The following is a 27,683-nucleotide window of genomic DNA, read 5'->3' on the forward strand; positions in this document are numbered from 1 at the left end:
TCGCCTTCTGACGTTGGTCACAGGGTCAGAACCCACACAGTCCTGAGAGCACATCTGCTCGCTTCCCTCTGGAAGCTGGTGAAGAGCAGGGTCCAGCCGTCCTCTCAGAGGGGGTGGGCTTGGGGTCACAGGGGCTGGGGAAGGTCAGGTCACAGTCTTAGGAGACCCTTCCCAGCACGCAACTCCCACTGCCTGCAAACCGACAGTGAGGTTATCCTGCCAGGAAGGAAGTTCCGCGACCCAGTCTCTGCTCTTCTTAGGATGCTTCTCACACGTCCAAAATCATGATGGCGTAAGACCGTTCCAGCGAAGAAGCCCATACGGCATGCGTGAGTGGTGCGTGTTGTGTGTGTGTGGTGGGTGTTTCATGTGTGTTGTGTGTGATGAGTGTGGTGTGTGTGTTGTGTGTAGTGTTTGTGGTGGGTATGGTGCCTGCTGTGTGTGTGGTATGTGTGGTGTGTATATGTGTTGTATGTCTGGTGTGTGTCTGGTGTGTGTTGTGTATGGTGGGTGTGTGGTGGGATGTGTGTGGTATGTGGTGCCTGGTGTTTGTGGTATGTGTGGTGTGTGTATTGTGCGAGGTGTGTGTGGTGTGTGTGTGTGCTGTGTATGGTGTGTGGTGTGAGTATAGTGTGTGTGTGGTGTGTGTGGTATGTGTGTGGTGTGTGTGGTGTGTATGTGATGTGTGTGTGGTGTGTGTGGTGTGAGTGTAGTGTGTGTATGGTGTGTGTGGTGTGTGTCTGGTGTGTGTTGTGTATGGTGGGTGTGGTGTGTGTAGTATGTGTGTGGTATGTGTGGTGTGTGTGGTGTGAGAATAGTGTGTGTGTGTTGTGTGTGGTGTGTATGGTGTGTATGGTGTGTGGTGTGAGGATAGTGTGTGTAAGGTGTGTGTGGTATGTGTGTGGTGTGTGTTGTGAATGGTGGGTGTGTGGTGTGTGTGGTGTGTGTGGTGCGAGTGTGGTGTGTGTGGTGTGTATGTGGTGTGTGTGCTGTGTATGGTGTGTGGTGTGAGTATAGTGTGTGCATGGTGTGTATGTGATGTGTGTGTGGTGTGTGTGTGGTGTGTATGGTGTGTGGTGTGAGTATAGTGTGTGTGTGGTATGTGTGTGCTGTGTGTGGTGTGCATTCTGTGTGTGATGTGTGTGTGTGGTGTGTGTGGTGTGTGTGTGATGTATGTGTGGTGTGTGTGTGATGTATGTGTGGTGTGTGTGTGATGTGTGTGTGGTGTGAGTATAGTGTGTGTATGGTGTGTGTGGTATGTGGTGTGAGTATAGTGTGTGTACGGTGTGTGTGGTGTGTGTGGTGTGTGTGGTGTGTGTGTGATGTATGTGTGGTGTGTGTGTGATGTGTGTGGGGTGTATGTGGGGTGTGATGTGTGCGTGGTGTGTATGTGATGTGTATGTGTAGTATGTGTGTGGTATGTGTGGTGTGTGTGGTGTGTATGGTGTGTGGGGTGTGTGTGGTGTGTGCTGTGTGTGTGTTCTGTGTGGTGTGGGTGTGTATGTGATGTGTGTGTGCTGCATATGGTGTGTGGTGTGAGTATAGTGTGTGTGTGGTGTGTGTGCTGTGTGTGCTGTGTGTGCTGTGTGTGCTGTGTATGGTGTGTGGTGTGAGTATAGTGTGTGTGTGGTGTGTGTGGTGTGTGTGGTGTGTATGGTGTGTGGTGTGAGTGTAGTGTGTGTGTGGTGTGTGTGGTGTGCGGTGTGTATGTGATGTGTGTGTGGTGTGAGTATAGTGTGTGTGTGTGGTGTGTGTGGTATGTGTGGTGTGCAGTGTGTGTGCAGTGTGTATGTGATGTGTATGTGTAGTATGTGTGTGGTATGTGTGTGGTGTGTGTGGTGTGTGTGTGGTATGTGTGGTGTGTGTGGTGTGTATGTGATGTGTGTGGGTAGTATGTGTGGTGTGTGTGGTGTGTCCGAGGCCCTGGGGATGAGGGGCGAGGCCCGGGTGGGAGGGGGTAGGCGCCCTGTAGGGCCTGGGAGGCCTTGGTAAGAACTGGCTGTTTTTCCCCAAGTTTGATGGGAAACCATGGGGAGGGTTTGAGCGGGAAGCTGACATAATCCTCCCCGGCTTTTAAGCGATGATCTAGCTGCTGGGCGGAAAATGGACCGTGAAGGGGTGAGTGCGGCAATTAGCAGGCAGCACACGGATCCACGGGGGAGGTGATGGGGTCTGAGGTCAGGGCGGTACCCGCAGTGGAGCTGGGAGCCATCAGAGCTGCCTGCTATTTGTAAGAAAGCTAAGCCCGGATGTCCGGTAGGGAATTCGTGAAGGGCAGCTTCCTCTCCCAGAAGGCTTCAGGAAATTTCTCTTCTCTATTCCTCCCCCTGCCCACATTTCCCGGAACATTTTAGGGCCTGTACGGAGGGCTGTCCTGGCCGCCACCCACTGACCTGCTCTTCAATGAAGTCCTGCTGGCTAAGAATAGATGAAGTATCCAAGTTTAAGACTGGTTAGCCCTTTGAGTGTCTGTGAGTGTGCTCAGCTGAGTCTGACTCTGTGTAAACCCATGGGCTTCAGCCCACCAGGCTTCTATGTCCTTGGTATTTCCCAGGCCAGAGTACTGGAGCAGATTACCATTTCCTTCTCCAGGGAATCTTTCCTGACCCAGGGATCAAACCCACATCTCCTGCATTGCAGGTGGATTTTTTTTTTACCACTGAGCCACCAGAAAAGCCCAGCCGTTTGAGTTAGTAAGCGCAAATGTAAGGTCGCCCCTCTACCACTCAGATGCATCTCCATCAGCTTTCTGGTGCAGAAGAGAAAGGGCGCGGCAGCCAGAGCATCAGCCCCATTGTCCACACCCTGCTAACCCCGGGAGGGGGTTACCAACTACGCTGAGAATCATCACTCCTTGGTGAAGTGGAGGTCCCACGCATCTGTGGGGAATGAGTGCGACTTTGCTTTTCTTCCCACAAAGAATCTCACGGTTTTCATTGGTCAATGTGGGGGTGTGTCTTGCACGTGACCTGGCCCATCATATGTGCATCTGTCAGTGGGAAGAGAAGGCTTTCTGTGGGAAAGCAGAGGGTGTGGAATGAGTCACTCTAGGACTGAAGAGCATCCTGGACAGAGGAAGGGGGGCATAGTTAAAACGACAAGGAGGGACTTCCCTGGTGGTCCAGTGGTTAAGACTCTGAACTTCCAATGCAGGGGGCACAGGTTTGATTCCAGGTCAAAGAACTAAGATCCTGCACATGCTGGTGCAGCCATAATTAACTAATTTTTAAATTTTTTTAATTAAAAAATATGTATAAAACAATGAAGATCTTCCTGGTTTGGAATTGGATAGCACAGCCCTGAAAAGAAACAAAACTAACCTCGAGACCACATTCCTAAACCACTTCTTCAGTTTGAGAGTTAAAGCTTGAAATTAGGGCTTCCAAACATTTAGGGGCAGAGAAGAGTTGTCAAGAAGCTGGCTGTTGTAAGGGAAGTCTTGCGCAGGAGGAAGGGACAGAGCAGACGGGCCACGTGGCAGGTGTTCTGTGACCACAGGCTGGAGGCATGGGAAATGGCCCTGGCCACTCCCTCCCTTGGCTCATTCATTAAGTAGATACACGGTGAGCTCCTGGTGTGGCCGAGCACCGTGCTACGTGCTGGATGAACATCATCAAACAACATGGAGTGTGCCTGCCCTCGTGGACCCCAAGGGCAGGACAGACAAAGACAAATATAGACAGATTGTGAAAGGGACGTGGAGAGGCCAGGCCAGGCGCGGCGGTGGGCAGTGCATGCAGGCAGAGACCGTGGTGGAGGACAAGGGGGGCACTGTGGGTGATCCTTTGGGGGTCAAGGTGATGACCTCATGATGGGAAAGCCCTGTGAGAAAGTAAAGCTCTGGGTAAAGTACAGAGTCTGCATGCCCGCTAAGTCGCTTTAGTCGTGTCTGACTCTTTGGGACCCCATGGACCGTAGCCCACCAGGCTCCTCTGTCCATGGGGATTCTCCAGGCAAGAATACTGGAGTGGATTGTCATGCTCTCCCCCAGGGAAGAGTATAGAGCCTACTTTTATTTATTTTTTTCTTCCAGTTTTATTGAGATGTAATCAACACATAGCCTTGTGTAAATTTAGGACGTACAGCATATTGATTCAGCTTAACGTCCATCACAGAAGGATGACCACAGGATGGTTGGTGAACATCCACGGTCTCAGACAGGGACCACATTAAAGAAACAGAAGGAGAGTATTTATGTGTGGTTGGGGAGAGAGCTGAGGTGGAATAGGAGAATGTAGACCGAGAAGCCCAGTAGCCTTAGTCTTGCCTTACTGAATCAGGCTGTCTAGAAACACAGGACGGTCCAGCTGGGGGATGTGGGGTCAGCTGTCCCACCTCCCCGGTTAATTCAGGTCCCCTCCTGTTTGTCCAGCCGCTGCGGGACTCAAGTCCATAGCCGAAGAAGAAGATGAGCTGCTCAGACACTTATTCCAAGGTTACCAGAAATGGGTTCGCCCCGTCTTACACTCCAACGACACCATAAAAGTCTACTTTGGATTAAAAATCTCTCAGCTGGTAGATGTGGTGAGTAATCCCTGGCCCTCAGCTGAAAAGAACATGCATTCCTTCACCCGTTGTCTAGGCTAAGATTTGATTTTGTTTTCTTTCCTCCTGTCTGCCATTTCAGTCTTAAAAATAACTCAGCGTGAGAGAAAACCTGCCCTGAGAAGCCAGTGAAATGACCCAAGGAGAGAATGTTATTTTCATGGCAACACTGTTGTAGGGGAAGGGGGGACTTCTTGCTGAAAGGAGGTGGGCCACGGTTAGGAGGGCATCTCTCTGATGGGTTTACTGGAGCTGCCAAGGTGAAGAGCAGACAGGGCTGAGCCCGGGGCTTCCTCCGTGTCCTCTGGGCCAAGCCAGGGCGGGCAGGGGTTGGAGCAGAGAGAGCCGCGGTGACAACCCCGGAGACAGTCCCTGGGTGACCCCATTCCCTCCTGGACCCCCTGAGGACCCCAGACCTTTCCCTGACACACCCCCGTGCCTCAATTTTCCTATTGGATTCACACTTCTGCCATGAGCTTCCTGGGGAAATCCGTGAACTTTGATAACCCAAATTCTGCAAAATCATGCTACTGTGGTCCCCAGAGTCCCAGAACAATCTTCCCCCATTGGCCATATCCATTCATCATCACCCTCTCCCCTGGACTGACTCAAAGCCCAAGATTCCTTCTATAAAATCATACAAGGCCCACCTCCCATTTAGCTAGTATTTCATTCTGCTTCACACCCTTACTGTGCCTTTGGTTATGCAATTTATACAAATATCACCACAAGGAACTGCTACTTGCTCTCATTATTATTTCATTTTAAACAAAATAAGCCAATATTGTAGGGTCCCAATGCCATCGGGCTTCCCTGGTGGCTTAGACAGTAAAGAATCTGCCTTGTAATGCAGGAGACCCGGGTTCAATCCCTGGGTGGTAAGATTCCCTGGAGAAGGGAATGGGAACCCACTCCAGTATCCTTGGCTGGGATATCCCATGGACAGAGGAGCCTGGCAGGCTACAGTCCAGGGGTTGCAAAGAGTCGGACATAACTGAGTGACTAACACTCACTCAATGCCATTTAACTGTTCTTAAGTTGAGAATCCTTCCAACTTTGGACTGCTCAAAGGTAAGATTTCAAGAAGTCTCTGTGACCAAAAAAAAAGAAAAAAATCCAATACACAGTTTCACTTGATTTGAATTTAATTTTCCTTTCCTTAGGATGAAAAGAACCAGCTGATGACAACAAACGTGTGGCTCAAACAGGTAACTGTGAGTCCAAGGACCGTACCTCCTGTCTAATTGTCACAGCTCTTTTCCACTGAGAAAGGTTCCCATGGGAAAATAATTATTTTAAAGAGTGCATTGAGTTCTTCAGGGGGACATTTGGGAGTGTTGGGGGAAGGGTTTCTTTTTAAAATTTTCTTCCATGCAAGTTGGAGGTCAGTCTGGAAGCTCGTAGGCGCTGTCTTCTTGCTCCTGGAGGGGGGTCTCTGAGCGGGTGGGTGGGCAGGTGACCCTGACTCTGAGTCCCGGGCATCGGTTCCTAGGCTACTTGAGAAAAGGGGGGCAAGTTCCAGAGTGCAACTTACCCCACTGAAGCTAAGACAACCGAATAAGAAAATCAGGGACAATAATTCCCCTTCCTCCCCCTGGTCCTCCCTAGGATGTTGCCCCTCCCTTAATGCTGTTCTCTAGAAAGAGAAAACGGGATGACAGAGCGCCCCCTCCCCACTATCAACTTCAGAACGAGGTGAAGCCCAGGTCAAGATGCTGAATCCACAAAAGCAAGGGAATGATGTTCAGCGCTCAGCCTGACCACAGCCTGTCTCCTGCTCTTTCTAGAGTTGCCAGGAAACAGTTACCCTTCAAGTAATACCTATGTTGTGTAAAGGAGAAAATATTGGTACTTCTTTGAAGGAAATGAAAAGGTTGATTTAACTTCTTACTTTTTGGTTTTGTTAGCAATTACTTTTTTTTTTCTTTTTTACCAGAAGTCCAGATATTACCTACTCTCCCAGAGATTTAAAATCTAGATATGTTAGCTATATCACTTAATTTTAACATGTGTACATAGCATTCTTCACTTGTTTATGTTGAAATGAGTTAGCTATCTGTTCCAGTTTAGTGCACACTCATTCAGGTCTTTCTGCTAATGGTTTATAAGGAACAATAAAAGACAAATAAAAGGATAAAACACTCTAAGGAGATTTTCTGGACCTCATCTGGGGTCATCAGATTTCACCCACTCGAAGCTTTTGGTCAGATTTGGGTAATAAGTATAAATTTTGCTAGTTTCTAGTTCTCTGATTCTTTACTTGGTGGATATGTTAGCATATTATGAAATGGATCTGCATATTATTTTACTTGCAAATAAAAATGTTCAGGAGAAAATAATAAGCTGGGAATGTAGGTATAAAAATACAATTTAAATAAATAGGGACTTCCCTAGCTGCCCAGTGGTTAAGACTCCAAGCTTCTGAGGCAGGGGTCATGCGTTCAATCCTTGGCCAGGGAACTAACCACATGCTGCCTGGCATGGCCAGATTTTTTTTTTAATGTAATAATAATAATTTTAAAAAATAAAATGAATAAATGTATTTTTCAATATACATTCCTTGGGACTTATCCCACTTTTGCACTTTAGAGGCTATGGAATTTGAAGGTATTTTGAGTTCATAAAAGTCAGTAAGAAGTCCAGTATTTGCATTTTCACAAAAAGAAGAAATATTTTTTCTGTTGAAGTGTAAATAAGCTTAGGACGTTGGCAAAAATAAAACAGACTCTCACGCCTCCACACACACCTCCTCCAGCTGCCCCTTGAGGTTACAGTCTTACACATAACACAGCGGTTGGGGACCCTTGGCCTTTGAGGTATAGGGACTTCTCACTTGCCTGAGATTTTGGAAACAAGAAGTCATTTTAGGCGAAGAGAACAAGATTAGACATGAAGGGAAGAAACCGTCTTTCTCGGGCTTCAGCTGTTCTTTGGAAACGACCTCCAGCAAAGCAAGGCCCCTGGAATCGCGGTCTGGTGTGCACCTCCAGGTCAAGACAGAACCGACACCTAAAAATCCCCGAAGAGAGCGAGAGAAACCTACGGGGGGGGCGGGCGGGCGGGTGGGCGGCGAGTGGCTAGCTGACATTTAGAAAAGCCTGCTGGAAACTTGGGTTCCCATGTCATAGAAGTAACAGGAGTAACATGGTTTCATTGCATTAATTTGCAATGGGTTGTCATAGCTCTTATCCATTTACATTTCTGAACCTCTCTAAATTAGCAAAGTGGGTATCATTACGCCTGTTACGGGAGACAGAAGAGTCTGCTTCATCTGGCTAGAACCAGCTTTCCCCAGCTGGAGCCTGTCTGCACATCTAGCCTCGCACAAAACATCCAGCCCTATTTCTAAATTAGAGGAATATCCAAAGTAGGAGAAACCACTGAGAACATGATGAAGCTATGAACCCACTCACACTGATTGGGTTTGGAGTGGGAATGTCACAATAGGTATTAGCCAACAAGGGCTGTGTTATGGTACAAACAGTGTGGGAGCAAAAAAGATAGGAGAATCTCTGGCCTGGTGGCAGGCAGGGAGGGCTGCATGGAAGAGGAGGCATTGGAGCTCCACCACAATGTTCCTTTTATACTTTCTTTTTTATTAAGTGTAAAAGAGTAAAGGAAAGGACTAAAGGAAACAGATGGAAAAAGAAGATAAAACTGACATTTTAAAAAACTAGCACTAGTGTTTTACACAGATCTCAGTTTCAGAGCAGCCAAAGACAATGTTAAGATTTATTGAGCATCTGTTAACCTTCCTTAACCTCTGGGACCTCACATGAAGCTGTTCTAAAAAGGCATTTAGGAGAGAATGAGGCTGGGAGTCACTCCATAGATTCCACAGGGTTTATTGAGCACCTACTAAGGGCCAGGCAATCTGCTAGATTCAGGATATACAGAGCATAAAATACAACCCTGCCTTCAAGGAGAGGATCTGGTGTTAATTGTGTAAAAATAACCTCTGTAATATGATAGACACCATAAGTAAAGTATATACATAAGATACTGAGTTATTACAATAATGACAATGAAATGGGGGACAAATCATGAAAGTCTTCCAAGCAGAGGAGACATTTCGGTGTGGTCCGCAGGATCAGTAGAGGTTCCATGATCCATAAAGGTGGAGAAATTGTGACCCACCTGAATAGGTTTCCCAGAAACATGACTTCCCAAAGCTCTCACACCAGAGCAAAGCTCTAAGAAGCTCATTCCAATCACCTCTGTCTACCCCAGTAAAAATAAAGACAAAAATGACCAAACCTCTCTTTTTTCGTTGCCCTCTCAGACACTGAAAAATGTTCCTTCGTTCATTTCCACAGAGAGAATAAAATTCTGCCTGCTTGGTTCTGAAGCAGGTTTCCTGCAGCATACCCAAGTGAGATGACTGGTGTTTGGTTTTGTTTTTTAACCCACTTCCTCTGCTCTATCTTCTATTTCCTTCATCTTCGTCTGGTATATTTAGACATTTCTCTTCTATCCTTCCAACCGCAGACCTTTACAGGCACAAATTTAGTGACATCCTGAGAAAGTCCTCTATGGAGAGCTATTTTTGTGTTATTGATTTTTATCTTGCAAACTTGTTTGTCTTCATACTTCCAGAGAGTAATCTAAACCCTAGAAGTCAGAAATAGATTCTTAACACGGACTCACTACAACTCTGTGAAAAGGTCTTCACTGCCCCAGCCACTCAGGTTCCACTTCGTCTTTGTCAAGGGTAGGAAAACCGCATCACAAGCACCTGAAGGGGATGGAAGACAAAACCAACCCTTCCTCACTGACAGGACAGTTGGCCCTTTGCCTGGATGTTACCCTGTGAATAATCACTCTGACAACAGATGTCAAGTGTATTCACTCAACTAGCGCCTCCTGAATACCTACTATGTGCCAGGGCCATATAGGGCAATGGGCCTCAACTCTGGGGGCAAAGTCCACGAGCCAGAAGGTTCTGAGCGACCAGGTGTTACTGTTGCTGAATGTGGCTGCTGTCCCAGACCCCCGGCAACCCCGGGGACACAACGCTCCCTGAATCTTACAAGGACAGCACCTTGGACCAATGTGGTTTCTCCAACAGCTGATTCCTGTGTATTTCATTAGTTCAGTTCAGTTCAGTCACTCAGTCGTGTCTGACTCTTTGTGACCCCATGAGCTGCAGCACGCCAGGCCTCCCTGAACAATACCAATTCCTGGAGCCCACCCAAACTCATGTCCGTTGAGTCGATGATGCCATCCAACCATCTCATCCTCTGTCGTCCCCTTCTCCTACTTGTTTGGCTTATGCCAGGTCTTAGCTGTGGCATGTGGGATCTAGTTCCCTGTCCAGAGATTGAACCTGGGCCCTCTGCATTGAGAGCACAAAGTCTTAGCTACTGCACCACCAGGGAAGTCCCTGAATCCCTGTTTTAGATCACAGTAAGTTCAGAAACATGGAGGCCTCATTATATGGATCCCTGCAGCTGGTTTTGGAGGAGAAAACCAAGAAGCTGGCTTTTAAAAAAAAAAACAAACCTAAAGAAAGGTTGGCCTTGCTATAAGGTCTGGGCCATCTCCCCAAAGCCTAGTTATCTTCCACAACCTGCATGAGCACCTATATGTCTAGGGACTTACTTTAAGCCTCTGTCACCATCTTATCTCCTTCCTTTTCCATGGCTTCACTCTGACCTTAGCAGAGGAGGCCCTGCCATATGGTCTTCTGATTCATGTGGACCCTGAGAAAGAATCAAGTGAGTCAGGGACCCAGAGTCTTGCTGCATAAACTTGGCAGGTCACTTCCTCTCTGACCCTTGGTCTCTTCATCTATGAAATAAGGCAACACCCAGCGGCAGTGTCTCTAGGTGGTTTAACGGCATCATGTGTGTGCATGTGAATCCTCTGAGGTCTGGCAGGTAGTGGGAACTCAATAAATGTCGTTTCCTGGTGCCCTCTTCATAGACTTTCTCATCTTTTAATGATAAATCCCATTTCTTGGCCTTGACAACTCAGATATAATGGGAATATGGTGGTGGTTTAGTTGCTAAGTCATGTCCGACACTTGCGACCACATGGACTGTAACCTGCCAGGCTCCTCTGTCCATGGGGATTCTCCAGGCAAGAATACTGGAGTGAGTTGCCATGCCCTTCTCCAAGGGATCTTCCCAACCCAGGGATCAACTCTGGGTCTCCTGCATTGCAGGCAGATTCTTTACCGACTGAGTTACGAGGGAAGCCCCAATGGGAATATGAAAAATATAATATGCCATGTTGCTGTCTTTAAGATTAAAATGAATCAACAATAATTTCATTAATTTAGATTTTTTTTTCCATATCACATGGCATAAGGGATCTTCGTTCCCCAAACAGGGATTAAACAGGGTCCATGGCAGTGAAAGTGCTAAGTCCTAACCACTGACTCTCCAGGGAATTTCTGACATTAATTTAGTTTTAAGAATTTCACACCTGACTTTGAGGTAACTGAAAATCCCAGGGGTGTCCCAGAGGTTGCTGATCAACCAGAGGTTGCACCAGCAAGGAATATTTGTTTCTTACTATCTTTTGTTCTTGGGATTAATAATTATTAATTTTATAATAATATGTTTTCTAATTATTAAGAATCATTAGAAGAATTCATTTATTATTTTAAAAAGTCATGACAGGTTTTTTTTTTAAGTCTTATGATTTAGGTTTAAATGAAATTTGGTTCTGGATTGTTCTGTAGCTTGACATTTATGAATGATATTTCAGGTAATATATGTAAGAAAAGACAATTTTAAGGGAATATATATGATATGGATTTGAAGTTGCACCTTTTGGAATTAAGAAAGCTAGACTGGGAGTATTTTTCTATTTTTTCTCCCTCAGTCCGAGATTAACTTTGGTATTTGGCCCTGACCTCCCCTGTGCTCCCCTGTTCCTACAATAATAACAAGCTCTCAAGCCCAGGACTGCTGCAAAGTGGAGCTGATGTTTATACAGAGCTTTGAGAGTCTTGGCAGGGACGTGCTGTGTGAACACTGGATACTGTTTCTCATCTCCTGCTATAGAAAGGCAGAGACAGGAGGTTAATCTCCAACCCCAGGGTTTCACAGAGAGAAGGGAAGTGACCAGAAAGCCTCACAGCCCCTTAGAGAGCAGGACAGAGGATGTGGGCTCTGAATCCTCATCCTGATTCAGCTGACTTTAGCACGAGCAATGACGCTGTGGCGTGGGGCTCAGCTGGCATCGTGGTGGACCACGTCCTGCTGGAAATTCGGTGAGCCCCTTTGATGGGCATGTTGGCAGGGACAGCATCTCTAGTTCCCGGGGTCTGACCTCAGAAAGACACTGAGGTTGTAAGGAATGTCTCTCCAGTCCTGCAAAGGAGCACAGCCAGTGAAGGATGGTCCAGGAGTGGAACTCTAATTCGATATTCAATGCATTCTCTCTCTCTCTCTCTCTCTCTCTTTCTCTCTCGGGTACCCCCAAGAGAGTCCCACTGACCATGAGTCCCACTTGCCCCCCATTCTTTACTGGTCAAGAACGCACCCTGAATCCACTGGAGCTAATTTTATATCCTCCTCGAGGACTCAGACGTGCCCCTCATTCATCCATCCACTCACATCTGCTCTTCATCCTGGAACAGCATCCTCAGTAGCCTGCTCCCTCCTCCGTGGTACCCACTGCCCCTTCCTGCCCTCTGTCCCAGCTACAGTGTTATCCAATCAGAACCTCCTTCCCTGTCTACTCACTGTCCCCCATCTTTTCACCCAAACCGCCCCCTTTGTGGCAGGGAGCACAGGGTGATGGTTTGCCTGTTAGTTCATGGGTTCTAGAATCTTCCCTGGTGGCTCAGTTAGGTAAAGAGTCTCCCTGCAGTGCAGGAGACCCGGGTTTGATCCCTGGGTTGGGATCCCTGGAGAAGGGGATGGCAACCCACTCCAGCAGTCTTGCCTGGAAAATCCCATGGACAGAGAAGCCTGGCATGGGCCCCAGGCCATGGGGTCGCAAAAAGTCAACACAACTGAACGACTGACGCACACACTCCCCACCAGGAGTTCCCACAGAAAGGAGTGTGAGTCTGTCTGGGGGGCAGAAAGAGGACTGAATGTTCTATCACGGGTTCTGGTCTGAGGCAGCCCTGGGCTAGGAGGACAAGGCGTCCCTGCTCAGAGCTGGTATAAGCCTCGCATATTTGTGGGATGGATTAATTTCCCCCAAATATCAAGCTTCCTGAAGCTTGGCCTCTGGACTCCCTCGGGCCACAGCTGTCCATCCTGCTGCTGGAGGTGAGATGGGCAAGACAGATCTTTCCAACGGAACCGTCTCTCCCCTGGGGCTTGGCCCATTGCCCTGAGCATAGTCTGCACAGCTGCTGTGTTTGTGGAGATTTGCCCCCGGAATCTGAGCTCCCCACCTTCTTCCTTGGCTTCGATGAAGGTGACCAGTTCCTATCGAAGAGAGACTGAATTCCAGAAGCAGCAGATTGATTTGGAGATCTTTAGGTTCCAAGCGGAGACACTGTGGGTTTGGACTCACTGACTCTGTGCTCACTTAACACTGATATTAAAGACGGAGCCAGAGTGTAAGATACCAGTTCCAGTCAGTCTGCCCAAACATGTGTCTGTCCCCAAGGCTCATCGCCTGCAGCTTGCTCCCTTTGCTGTCGCTGTTTGGTCGCTCAGTCGTGTCCGACTCCTTGCGACCCCACGGACTGCAGCACGCCAGGTTTCCCTGTCCTTCACCAACTCCTGGAGTCCACTCAAACTCATGTCCATTGAGTCGGTGATGCCATCCAACCATCTCATCCTCTGTCACCCCCTTCTCCTTTTGCTTTCAATCTTTCCCAGCCTCAGAGTCTTTTCCAGTGAGTTGGCTCTTGACATCAGGTGCCCAAAGCACTGGAACCTCAGTTTCATCTTCAGTCCTTCCAATGAATATTCAGCATTGATTTCCTTAAGGTTTGATTGGTTTGATCTTTTTGCTGTCCAAGGGACTCTCAGGAATCTTCTCCAGCACCACAATTCAAAAGCATCAATTTTTTGGCGCTCAACCTTCTTTATGGTTCAACTCTCACATCCATACATGACTACTGGAAAAACCATAGCTTCGACTGTATGGACCTTTGTCAGCAAAGTGATGTCTCTGCTTTTTAATATGCTGTCTAGGTTTGTCCTAGCTTTCTTTCCAGGGAGCAAGTGTCTTTTAATTTCGTGGCTGCAATCACCATCCACAGTGATTTTGGAGCCCAAGAAAATAAAATCTGTCACTATTTCCACTGTTCCCTGCTTGAGGTCTATTTTATATGTAAAAACATACTTTTCATATATATAAAGAACTAAAACCTCAGTCATTAGAAAACAAACAACCCAATTAAAGAATATGCAGAGGACTTAACAACCACTTCACCAAAGAAAATGTATGGATGACAGATAAGCACATGAAGAAAAGCTCAATGTCATTTAGTCATTAGGAAAATGTATAGCAAAAGCCATAATGAGATACTCACTTTACAACTATTATAAATATTTCAGTGTGATTGTACCCAGGACTGGAGATGATGCCAGACAGCTGGAATGCTCATGCATTGCTAGTGGGAACAGAAAATGATCCAGCCACTCGGTGTCATATAAAGTTAAACATACACTCACCCTATGACCCTGCCATCCACTCCTAGGTATTTACCCAAGAGAAAAGAAAATGCTTTTCACCCCCAAACCTACAAAATTTTTATAGGCACTTTATTTATAATCACTAAGAATTGGAATGAATCCAGATATTTTACCTGGTGAATGGATAAAAAAAAAAATTGTGGTATATCCCCACAGTGGAATACTTCTCACTAATAAAAAATGAACAACCTACCTAGAATCCAAAAAGGTATTTCAATAGGTAAAAGAAGTCAGGATGGAAAGCCCATTGACTGTGATTCCATTCTCTGGCATTGTGGAAAGGCAACATTATAGGATCAGAAAGCAGAGCGGTGGTTGCCAGGGATGGGGGAGGTGGGAGGGTCGATTACAAAGCGCAGCCTAAGGAAATTGGGGGCAGTGAAGCTGTTCTGGTATCTTGATGGTGATCATGATTATCCAGCTACTTGATTCTAGAACTGGACACAGAAGAGTGAATTTTATTGTATGTAAATGTTTTAAATGTAAAAGTGAAAACAAACCACAAATGCTGCTCTGGGTTCCCTTCAACGTTTCTGAGATTCAGACTTGCTGCTGATGGTAGAAGTCTCCTTGCATTAGTCACTGTTGTGTTCAACCCTTTGAGACCCCATGGACTGCAGCCCGCCAGGCTCCTCTGTCTATGGAATTCTCCAGGCAAGAATACTGGAGTGGGTTGCCAAGCCTCCTCAGCAGGAGACAAATTTATTCATAGGAAGGAAATCGTATTTGCTTTTCAAAGTGGGCAGACGAAGAGGAAGAAGAGAGAAGCTTGTGAGTACCGAGTAAGCATGGTAAATGCTTTATTAGTTTGAGCTCTTAAACTGTCAGTCTTCATATGCATGGTTTTCCATAAGTAGTCATGCAGTTTTTCTTAATCCTTTAGAGTGTAGCGTTCTAAAGTCCCTATCTTTTTAAATTTGGTGTTCAAGGGTCAAGCCTCACAAATATTGTCTAAGAGAGACGGTGTCTCATCTGGAGTGTATCATTCCATCCTTTTCCAGGCATCATGCATATTTCAATACTGTACCATCTAGTGAATCATCCATCTGCTGACTCCTGATTTTTTAATGACAAAGTTGGCATCACTGGGCTCCAGGGAGCCTCATACTGGGCACACCCTTCTGTCTTTCTGAAATGTCATTTAATATTATCCTGCATTATTCCTCAACTGTCCACATGACAGATGGTGGGATAATTCACTTTCAGGTCAGATTTCATAAGATGCTGGATTCCAAATCTTTTTAAGTCCACTTCTACTGCAATTGGGTCATCCATACATCATCCTTTTGACCTTCATAACCCAATCAATTAATGGTTTTGTTAATCTGGATCCTTCAGCCCCTGTAAACCATGCTAAATGATTTCATTCTATTATGAGGAAAAATATGCAAGCTAACAACATTTAGCAATGTAATTTAAAACTGGATTTGGTGCTTCACAGAATAAGAACAGATTAGAATGTAAAAGGAAATTCTTGGAAAATATTTTTCCATTGGATAAAACTTATAATGTCCTCAGTAGTCAGCAGATACTGGATACTTCATATTAACATATTGTGAGGATCTTTGTCCAAGACTCTTGATTGATATTCAAGATAATTTATATCCATTTTCATGAGATAACAACATCACTGGATGGACCAACTCTCCAAGAATAAACTGAGTTAGAGCTGTCTTTGCTTTCCTTTTGTTTCTTCAGAGAAAATAGGCTGAAAACAAATAGGTCACAAATCAGTGAAGTTTGTTGCTGAGCCTCTGTCATTTGTGAGGTAGTCAAGGCAATTTTGGAATTCCCTGGCTGGACAGGTGTGAGAGTCTAGACCTTCAAACACCAGGCTGGCTTGTGTATATCTTCAACTGCCCTGAGTCAGGGCCATAGGCCTAAAGCAGATGAATTTCTCTTTTAAAACAAAACATGAGATTCATAAATTAACATAAACTCGAAGATTCCAAACTCGAACTGATTTTTCAGGATAAAATTATTCTGAAATAATTTTATTAATTTATATTCATTTCCACACAGGAATGGACAGACCACAAGTTACGCTGGAATCCGGATGAATTCGGTGGGATTCATTCGATTAAAGTTCCGTCAGAATCTCTCTGGCTTCCTGACATAGTTCTCTTTGAAAAGTAAGTATCACAAGAAAAAGCCGCTAGTCCGATGAGGAATGGAAATAGAAAAACCCAACTGTGCCAAAATAATTAAGATAAAGGTACAACCTTGAGGAGAGAACTGTTTGTTCCTTTCGGAAATCTTGTTGGATGCTGGGATAGGAAAGGAATAAAATACAAATAGGACAGGGATGGTGGGGGGGAAAAGGGGGGGGGGTGCTGCTAATCTGTGTTAGACCAACAGTCCAGCGAACCGTCTTTCCACAGCGCAGACGGCCGGTTCGAAGGCTCGCTCATGACCAAGGCTGTCGTCAGATCGGACGGCACCGTGGTGTGGACGCCTCCCGCCAGCTACAAGAGTTCCTGCGCCATGGACGTCACCTTCTTCCCGTTCGACCGGCAGAACTGCTCCATGAAGTTCGGCTCCTGGACTTACGACGGGGCCATGGTGGACCTGGTCCTCACAGACGAGAACGTGGACCGCAAGGACTTCTTCGACAACGGAGAGTGGGAGATCCTGAACGCCAAGGGCACGGCCGGGGGCCGGAGGGACGGCGCCTACTGGTACCCGTTCATCAGCTACTCCTTCGTGCTGCGCCGCCTGCCGCTGTTCTACACGCTCTTCCTCATCATCCCCTGCCTGGGGCTGTCCTTCCTGACCGTGCTGGTCTTCTACTTGCCTTCCGACGAGGGCGAGAAGCTCTCCTTATCCACCTCTGTCCTGGTTTCCCTGACGGTCTTCCTCCTGGTGATTGAGGAGATCATCCCGTCTTCCTCCAAGGTCATCCCGCTCATCGGGGAGTACCTCCTGTTCATCATGGTCTTCGTCACCCTGTCCATCATCGTCACCGTGTTTGTCATCAACGTCCACCACAGATCCTCCGCCACCTACCACCCCATGGCCCCCTGGGTTAAGCGGCTCTTTCTGCAAACCCTTCCTAAGTTACTCTGCATGAAGGACCACGTGGATCGCTACTCTCTCCCGGGTAAAGAGGAGAGGAAACCCGCCGTGAGAGGTCAAGTCTTCGAAAGAAAAAAACAAAAGCAGATGAGTGATGGAGAAAAAGTGCTGGTTGCTTTCCTGGAAAAGGCGGCAGATTCCATCAGATACATTTCCAGCCACGTGAAGAAGGAGCATTTCATCAGCCAGGTGAGGGAACAGTTGGGAGAGCCGACTGAGATTTTTAATGTCTGTCTGCAACAGACGGGGTCCCTGTTTCACAAGTGACCTTATCAGCTACCTGCTTGATATGCATATAAGGGCTTCACACAAGCCCTGACACAGAATAGGGACTTCAGTATGAATTTTCAGGGAGACCTTCACAAAAACAGAATGAGCAAAAGAGAAGCAACTCTAGATTAAGCAAGACTCCTTCTCATTAGATGTGATTCTACTTAAATAATTCAGTTCTACATTGAAGTTGTTTGTCCAGGTCTCTGGTCTCTTATTTCATTTTTATGGGATGATGGATAGCTCTATTCAGAATATTTGGAAATCAGAAAACAGAAAGAAGCTTTATATTAATACAAAAACATGATGTAACAAGTATTTAGTTCACAGATTTAGTTTTTAAGATGTGGAAAGGATGTGGATTTCCGACTCAAAACAGTCCTGCTTGCAGATGCTACCCATGTTCCACGTGACTTGAGAAAAACTACTTAGCTTGAACTTGTGTTCTGAACTCTCCCTTGAAGGGAGGCATTACTGACATCAAGTACAAAATATGTGCCATGTGCCCGTAACACATGGTCTCATGATGTGCGGACAATAAACATTAATCCTCATCTCTCTTCTCTCCATCCCTCCCTCCTCTAAATGGTCCTTCCCCTGAGAAAGACAAATATTATTTGACATATAAATACTTAGCACAAATGGGAGTCTGCTGCTTAAAAAGAGTTAATATTTATACCAGTTTATACAGTTCCATTATTTTACTCTAAAATCAATGAAAAGTAGTGCCAACAGCCTAATGCCATAAACAAACTTAAGAAAGAATAGGTTTTTCAACAAACATCTTCTGTATTTTATATGGGCACTGCCTAGAACCTCCTCTCTCTTACAATTTGTCGTTTTTTAAATCCACTGAAAAAGAATTTTTAAAAGCACTGGGGAAAAAATTGCTGCTATGGAACAAGCATTTCAGCTATTAAGATTTTTTATTTCTTTATTTACATCTTTTAGAAATTCAAACACAAAAATTTAAACAGTTTTTTATAGACTTTCCTGGTGATCCAGTGGTTAAGATTTCCAAAGCAGGGGATATGGGTTTGATCCCTGGTCAGACAGCTAAGACCCCACATGCCTTGTGGCCAAAATAAATAAATAAATAAATACCGAAGTAATGTTGTAACAAATTCAAAAAGACTTTAATAGTAGGTCACATCAAAACTAAAATATTTTTAAAATTTTTTTAATAAAAACTAGCTTTTAAAAAAATTATAAAAATAACACATCATTGACATAAGGAATTGGGAAAATATGAAGCATTTAAGATGATTCATATCACTAATAATCCTCCACTTAAGGCTGACATTTTAAAAATTAAATGTGTTTATTTTTAATTGGAGGATAATTGCTTTACAATATTGTGCTGGTTTCTGCCATATATCAACATGAATCAGCCGCAAGTATACATATGTCCCCTCCCTTTTGGACCTCCCTCCCACCTCCCACCCCATCCCACCCCTCTACATTGTCGCAGAGCTCCAGATTTGAGCTCCTGCATCATACAGTGAATTTTCACTGGCTGTCTAATTATACATATGGTAGTGTATATGTTCCAATGCTACTCTCTCAACTCATCCCACCCTCTCCTTCCCCACCGTGTCCACAGTCTGTTCTCTCTGTCTGCGTCTCCACTGCTGCCCTGCAAACAGATTCATCAGTGTCATCTTTCTAGATTCCATATATATGCGTTAATATATGATATTTGACACTTAACATTTTCATCTTCTTCGTGGTTTCCCCTAAGGTTGTATTTCTAAACCTCTACGTGTGCAACATTTTCAAGTTCTACATCCTCATTTATGTTCCATCTAGAACAGCAGGCATCCTGCTCAGCACTGTTTTTACCAAATCCCCAGGCAGTAGGAATGGGACATTTATTTTCCCTTGAAAGATCGCAGGCCTGGTCTCTGAGACTCCCCCAGCCCGCAGCTTGTCCTGGTCTGGCCTGGCCCTCCCAGGCTGCAGACCAGTCTCCCAACCCCCCTTCCTGCAGAGGGGCTAGGTCTCCTCTGTCCCTCACCACTTCCTGTCATCTCCGCCAGGAGTGTCCCCCGTAGCCCCACCCAGCTGTGGAATGGGGGAAAAGAGGTCACTGAAATAAGTGACCACACAGATCCTTAATTTATAAATTCGTGCTATATTTCCTATGTCATGTCAGGAAGCATCACAGTAGGAGATGCTGGCTTTTTATTCGCGTAAAAATCAGGCCTTTTCTGCTTTAGTCAGTAATGTTTACAACTGCATCAGTGATTCTGTTGTTTCTGTTTTACGTCCTCGATGTTCCCCTGAACTTGAGCTACACGCCGTTTTCTTGGGCATCAACCATGAGGTCCCAGGAAACCGATGTCTCAGGGGAGGTACCAGGTGCATTGGGAAAACCGCAGGGCTGTGATCCGAATAGGACTCCTCTGAAGTCCCTGAACTCAGAACAGCGTGCAGCATCCTGAATGGAAGGTGTCTCTTTCTCTTCGGCAGGTGGTGCAAGACTGGAAGTTCGCAGCTCAAGTTCTCGACCGGATCTTCCTGTGGCTCTTTCTGATCGCCTCCGTCACCGGCTCGGTCCTGATTTTCACCCCTGCTTTGAAGATGTGGCTACACAGTTACCATTAGGAGCAGGTCTCCAGAGCGAGCTAACACACGCCCCTAAAGACAGAATCACACCTTAGAGCCGACATCCAGCCCCCATGTGTATACAGCATGCACACGCACGTGCTCGTCAGGAGGCCCCGAGGGTGGACAGTGTCTTGTGTCGTCCTCAGCGAGGCTGAACCTCGGTTGCCGTGACAGCGAGCTGGGAGTCAATTAAGCAGACCCTCCTCAGACCCCGGCTTTGGCTTCCGCAGACCTTCAGGGAGGAATTGTGAGTCCGGGTCTGAGATCGTGAGCCTGCAACACACAAGGACGGTTGCTGTGTTTCACCAAGAACTCCAGGAAAGGGAAGACTCCAGCACTGGCTGGTGTCCTTAGGGGTTTTGCCTGGCTGCCAGCTGGCATTGGCATCATTATTCTGTAGCCATGCGCCTGCCCTGCGGGTGAGCCGTTTGGGGCATCACACTGGCACCAGGGCACGGCACACCTGTCGTTACTAAGATTCCAGGAAGACTCGAGTCCCCCCAAACCTGGCATTCGTTCTACATGGTCTGGCTCGAATGTGGTCCACCTCTAAGCCAGGTTCCTCGTGGCTCCTTCATAGACTCACGAAGGTTTTCATGTGGTCACGCCAGAGGCTGCTGTGGATTGGGACCTGCTGTAAGGCCTTAGCAAAATAACTTGCAGTAGAAACAGTGTCATCGGCTGCCAGGAGGGCAGTCATTATACCCATTCTCTTTTCCTAGAAAACTGAAATTCTGAATGTGCTCTGATAATGGTTTTTTATGTCCCCTCATCTAGTCTAATCCATTTCAGCAGCATCCTCCGGGCTGCTCACCCAGTTTTTTCCCTCCCCCTCCCCTCTCCACTTCTTCCTCTGAGAACACTTCAGTTCTACTCGCTTATAAATTTCAGTTATACAAAGCAGTGTTATCAACAGTGGTCACCTTGTTTTACATTAGATTCTCTGACCTTATTCATCTTATAACCCAAAGTGTGTACCCTTTTACCAACCTCTCCCTATTTCTCTGCTGCCTAGCCCCTGGCAACCACTTCTCTCTGTTTAAGATTGTTTAAGATTTGTTTTTTCCTAGATTTCACATATGAGTGAGATCATCAGTATTGTCTTTCCCTGTCTGCCTTATTTCAAAGCAGCATGTCCTCTGGGTTCATCTATATTGCTGCAAATGACAGGATTTCCTTCTTTCTATGGCTGAATTGCATTCCATTGCATATATATCACATTGGCTTTATCCATTAATCTGTGGACAGACAGACACTTAAGTTGTTCCATGTCTTGGGTGTTGCCAATAACGCTGCAATGAACATGCGGGTACAGATATCACTTTGAGAGAATTATTTTATTTCCAGGAGTGGAGTTGCTGGAGCGTATGGTGGTTCTATTTTTCATTTCTTGAGGAACCTCCATATTCTTTTCCGTAGAGGCTGCACCAATTTACATCCCCACCAATAGTGCCCAAGGAGTCTCCTATCTCCACATTCCCATCAGCATTTGTTATCTTCCTTATGACAACCATCCTAATGAGCACGAGATCATCCCTCAAGGTGTTGTTGTTTTTTTTTATGTTATTTATTTGGCTGCATCGGGTCTTAGTTGTGGCATGCAGGGTCTTCATTGACTCATGTGAGGTCTTTCATTGCAGCTCACCGACCCTGTAGTTGTGGTGGACAGGCTCAGTCGTTGCTTGCGTCATGTGGAAACTGTTCCCTGACCAGGGATCAAACCTGCCTCCCCTGAATTGCAAGGTGGATTCTTATCCACTGGACCGCCAGGGAAGTCCCTCGCTGTGGTTTTGATTTGCGTTTCCCTGATGCTGCATTTCCTTTCATCTACCTGCTGGCCATCAGAGTGTCATCTTCTTCGGGAACATATCTATTCAGATCCTTGACCCATTTTTAAACTGGGTTATTTGGGTTTTTGCTACTGAGGTGGTCCTTGCATATTTTGAATAGAAACCTCTCACTGAATGTGTATTTTGCAAACGTTTTCTCTCCTTCTATAGGCTTCCTTTTCATGCGGATGGTTCCCTTTGCTGTGCAGTCCCACTCCTTCATTGTGCTTTTACTGCCTTTACTTTGGTGTCAAATCCAAAAAAAAAAAAACCATTACCAAATCCCATCCCATTTCATTTGCCTGGTCCTGCCCTCTGAGAGCACCCACCCCACCCTGTCTCTGAGACTCATGGGAGAGGCTCACAGACTTTTCTCTCACAGATGCCAAATCCTGGATTTTAGCCTGAAACAGCTGTTCTCCTTTCCCAGTTCTAAATCCAAATCCTTCTCTGGATTATTTTGTGCGGGGCATATTTCTTATAAACTCTTTGCAGCTGGCACTTAGAAAATCCAGTTTAATTATTTAACCTTTTCACGCAAATTCTTACCAATATGTTGAACTTTATTTATGCCATTTTGCTTGTGTTTTCTGTGTGATGTTTTCTTGTTCTTTTTTTTGCTCCTTTTCAGCCTTGACTGAATTTCCTTTCCCTCTTCTTCTCTAATGATTGCAAGGGATGCACCCTTTTCTAGTAATCTATTAATAAACACATTTGAACCTTTTTTTTAACCAGTGTTGAGAATTTTAACACCTGTCCACTACACTCTAAACAAAACCAGATACTAAATCACCTTCACCTCCCCCCTTTCCTTATCACCTTTTGTGTTTCTTCTAAATCATCCAGAATTTAGCTCATTATTCATTTTTTATATTATGTATCTTTTTCTTCTGAATAATGTCTTGACAACACATTTTATCCACAACCCCACTGGTGGTGGTTTAATCGCTAAGTCATGTCCAACTCTTGTGACCCCACTGACTGCAGCCTGTCAGACTTCTCTGTCCATGGGATTCTCCAGGCAAGAATACTGGAGTGGGTTGCCATTTCCTTCTCCAGGGGCTCTTCCCCACCCAGGGATCAAACCCAGGTCTCCTGCATTGCAGGCAGATTCTTTACCAACTGAGCTATGAGGGAAGCCCAACCCCATTATAAACAATTAATTGTATTATTCATTTCTGGGTTCACTGTTGTATTTTTTTAATCTTAAATTTTCTCACTTTTCTAATCCTGTTTTTCCTGATGCATTTCATTTCAGAGGACTCCATCTCCAAGTCATTTTTGCAGGAAGTTTTGAGTGTGTTAGCCTTTCTGAATCCCTGCATTTCTGATATTGTCATTTATTCCGCCCTCACAGATCAGGTGGACTGGGTGTGAAATTCTGAGTTTACAGTCATTTTCCCTCAGAACTTTGAAGACATTATTCTACAAAATGCCATGTTATAAATGAGAACCATGGTGACAGATGATTCTTATTCTTACTGCTGTAGACTCCCATTTTTTCTTTCCTGAGACTTTTAGGCTTTTCTCTTGATCTTTGGACTTTAGAAATAATCTCCTGTTTGCTGTATGTGGACTTGCTCTCTCTCTGTCTCCTTGTCTTGGCACGCGACGAATAATGTCTTTTTTCAACTCATACAAATATTCTTATCTCCCTTCTTTTATTATTCCCTATCTCCCATTCTCCTTCCCCTTTCTTTCTGAAATTTCTAATAGGAGGATCTTGGTATCCCTATATGTCTTATTAACTTTTCCCTCCTACTTTTTATTTAAACTCTTTACATTGTCAGCTTGATGTTGTAGCTGACTCATTTGCTTCACTGTCATGGTGTCTTCTTCTATTTAGCTCACCTACCCCGGTAGGGGATTGGTATGTTTGTAGATAAATCATGTATTTGTTTTCTAAGAACTCTTTAATTCTTTTGGATGTCACACCTTCTGGACTATCTTAAGGATACTAGTTATAGTTACTTTAAAGTCTCCTTCTATTGTTTACATTAAGAATTTTTCTTCAGGGGTTAAGCTTGCTGATTTTTGATGCTTTTTTTTGTGGTCATTTAACTCAAATATTTGGAGTTTTTTAATTGTTTATTCACCTGACAGGAAAAGCAGTTTTTCGTTACAGTAAGTCTGGCCCCAGTCACTTTTCTTTACCTTCTTATGATTAAGCAAGCATTTCTCTAAGGTGTGAGAACAGCTCATCCTCTACATTTGGGACACCCCTTCCTTCATGGTGGCCAGACGCGACGGCAGGCACTACCCTAATTCTCTGATCTGGCGCACACTCTAGTTTTTCATGTATCAAAATGACCACACCAGTGAGGACAGGCTACAGAAGCCATGTGAGTGTGGATAACCATAGCAGCAGCTCCTCCAGCCTCCACTCATCTCCCTCACACAGAATCTTACGAGTATTGTGGGGTTTTGCTGGAAAAGATGCAATTTCTTTGGCAGTCACAATTCTCCTACATGGAACCACAACGTCCACTGCTCTGTTAGGTTTGACCGTAAATCCAATTTCGTCTGTCCTATGCCTTTCAGCCATCCCCACCAATCCAGTCTATGAAAGCATCTCAGCCACCTTTTCAGTACTCCTATGCATTCATGCTCATTTTACACATCTTCCAAAATATCAGTGGGATTTAGAGGACAAAAAAGAAGAAGAAAAGGAAAGAAACACATCGGCCAGCCATTTATCCTGGAACTCTTTTCTAAATCTGAATCCCTATAGATGGGTCCAATTGTCCATGGCAACTGGACACTGAAAAATCACCCTAAGTAGTATCACACCATGAGAAGAGTGGTCTATTTGAAGGGCTGAATGACCTTGACTTTGCTGCCTGGTGGGTGGTGGATGTGAATGTAGACTAGAAAAATGATTCCGTTGGGAATAGAATTGCGAATTTCCCAGCAAGAAAAAGTAATGCGTGTCTTGACGTTAATGACCCATCAGTGTTCAGATGTGGCAGGAGGACCGTGTGCACTCTCTCAGGGGCTCTGCAGACCTGCTCTGTCAGTCTTCTGGATCTTTGCTGAAGTCTCCAAACTGCTGTTCCTGCCTCGAGGCACTCACCATCCTGTTCACACCAACTAGCCCTTCTCCTTCACGCCCAATCTCTCTTTCCCTGTGCCCTTGATCCCACCTCCCGAAAATGGTTCCTTTAATTACCCTCCTGTGTTGTACAGTTTCCTTTCCTGCCAAGTGCCCGAGCACAGAACCATAGTGAACAGAAATGACAGCATTTTTTCAAACAGCCCGGACTGCATTTTTAGACTTATTCCACTCGAATCACTCTCAAAAGCAATTCTAAACTTCGAAACAAATCACATGTATGTATTTTGGGTGTTTAAATAATGTTTAACATGATCAAGGCATTTGTTTTCAATAGATACATGACAAAGTAGAAACTAGGGCGCTAGAAATCTTGGGTTCTTGACCAGCCTTAAGTGAGATGCCTGCCCTCTCTGGGTTTTATTTTCCTGGCCAATAACAAGAGGTTATGACTCATGACCTTTGAAGACCTCTCCTGCTCCCTAATTCTACACTTAGAGGTTAAATACTGGACCTTTAACAATTTTTAAACCACACAAATTCTCATTGCAATTTTGTTCCTTTGGGGAAATGTAATCGGCTCTATCACTGCTTTAGGACAGGATTTGCAGGAATACATTCTGATGAAAATCAAGAATTCCCAGCCTTAGTCCCTAATGGGATGGTGGACTCAAAGGGCAAGTCACTGTTCTTCATTTTATTGAGAACACTGTTGACTGAATTCATTATTTAACTTGGTTTAGTTCATTTAGTGTGCTGGGTAAATAACAGTACTGATCTTGGAAAGATGCATTTAGAATTGAATTCAGTTTTAAATTATGAAAAAGGTCACACAGAACACTTTCCATAGAAGCCCCTTTCCGACCATACACAAACACAGCAAAGGCCAAGCATTGCTATGTGTGCCTGAAGCTTAAGGCTCATCACAGCTAAACTGGGAGGTGACGATGGTCTCAAATGTGGGGAAGGATAAACATTTATGTAGCGTGATAATCCTAAGGACGTCGCTGCAGAAGGTGACTGTAAAGCAAGGAAATTTTACTTTCAAATGCATAGCAGGACAAAATGAATGAGACGTTCCAGCTAATTCCAACAAGTGGACGTTTGGAGACCTGTGGAACTTTCTATCTTACACGTTCACGTGCGTGAGCATGCAGGGCACACTTGCGGGCACACACAGGTGAGAGCTGTCCTCAGTTGTTCTCAACCTTCAGCTCTCTGCTCACACCCCCTCCTCATGACGTCATCGCAGAACACACAGCCCTCCCTCCCCGAGCTCCTGGCTCTTAAGAGCCTGCGGTGTTTTCAGTCTCTGATATACAGTTTAGAACATAATTGTTCTCTACTGCTTTATTCTGTGAATTTTATTTCCTCAGCTAAACCATAGCATATACTCTGTTCCATCCGCAATGGCATCTAATAAGAGTTGAGTATGTGGTCATGGCTTAGTTAATATTTGCTGATTAATTAACTCAAACCACAAAGTTTGGATTGGGTTTTTTGTCTAAAATGAGGACAAATTTGTATTCTTGCTCAGCCTCTCCCAGTATTTCCAACTCTGTGTGTGCACATGTAATTTTCAGTCTTAAAGAAATCTTTTCTTACATTAAAAAAGTTCTAAAATGCTATGATCATACTTAAAAGAATCATTAATTTCATATTGTAGTTTACCTATCTCAAGAATAGCCTAAATTAAGAACTAGCTTGTCTAAAGTAGGATTCAATCCGTAGAGCTATGCCTTTTAAATCTTTTAATTTCTTTCTTGTCACTGACTTCTTGAAAGGAGTAGATCAGTTTCCCCCAAGAATGTCTCATTTTTAGGATTTGTCTGGTTACTTGCTTCTGGTATCAATTAGCTTTTCCCTCTGTGTCCTGTATTTCTTGTGAATTGGAAGCCACAACTGTAATCTAGCTCAATATTGTTGGCAGAATACCTCACAGATGATGGTGTGTAGTTCCTATTTACCGTATAAGGGGATATGCTATCCAGCTGTCTTATCATTCATGTTAAAACTAATCCCTGGATTAAGGTGATCTGTCCACCTTAATCTACTGGTAATTTTAGAAGTATAGTCTGTGGCCATAACACACAGCAAAGTTACAAAGACTCTTACCTGTGACCTTGGTCCCTTTAAAAACGGTCTCTAACCAGCTACATTAGAACACTATAATTTTCAAAGGGTAATATCTTTATGCTGAGGTGGGTTTTTTTTAGTGTAATCATTTTTTCTTGGAAGCATCTCCTATTATGTATTAAAATGAACTTGTTTAACTAATAGCTATGGTGACTACCAGTTATATTTAACCTGATACACATTCCTTCTTTGAAATAACACTTTCTATCCAGTATGTCAATAAAATAGTACTGAAAATAAAAGCAATAGTATTTTTTTTGTTTCACGGACCATCTTAACGTCAGATAAACCAAAAGCAGCAATATGCCCACTGGTGTGTGTTGTCACACCTCCCCACAGTCCCCTGGGCTGTTGTAGGATCGGACGTGTCCCTGAAGGCTCGGGGGTGGTCCCCGCCAGGCCAGAAGAATGAGGTCTCCTCAGGGAGGTCAGCAGGAAGAGGACGCATTGTGAAAACTGACTCAGGCCTCCTCTAAACAGCCCTGGGAGAAAAGGTGTGGTGGTTTTGGAGTGTGTGAAGCGTGTGGTGTATGTGGAGTGTGGTGGGTG

General features: G+C 44.9%; 1 protein-coding gene across 1 annotated transcript in view; it reads left to right on the forward strand.

Moving 5' to 3' along the window:
• The window catches only part of CHRNB3 (cholinergic receptor nicotinic beta 3 subunit), a 29,938-nt gene extending 7,034 nt beyond the window's left edge, over positions 1–22,904 (forward strand). Inside the window, exons 2-6 of the mRNA XM_043893645.1 lie at positions 4,373–4,524; positions 5,709–5,753; positions 16,185–16,294; positions 16,544–17,426; positions 19,980–22,904. Of these exons, the coding sequence (XP_043749580.1) occupies positions 4,373–4,524; positions 5,709–5,753; positions 16,185–16,294; positions 16,544–17,426; positions 19,980–20,114 (1,325 nt within the window). The 3' untranslated portion in view covers positions 20,115–22,904. The remainder of the gene's footprint in view (positions 1–4,372; positions 4,525–5,708; positions 5,754–16,184; positions 16,295–16,543; positions 17,427–19,979) is intronic.
• The last annotated feature ends 4,779 nt before the right edge of the window (positions 22,905–27,683 follow it).

The sequence above is a fragment of the Cervus elaphus genome, chromosome 32 (assembly GCF_910594005.1).
Source record: "Cervus elaphus chromosome 32, mCerEla1.1, whole genome shotgun sequence".
Classification (NCBI taxonomy): domain Eukaryota; kingdom Metazoa; phylum Chordata; class Mammalia; order Artiodactyla; family Cervidae; genus Cervus; species Cervus elaphus.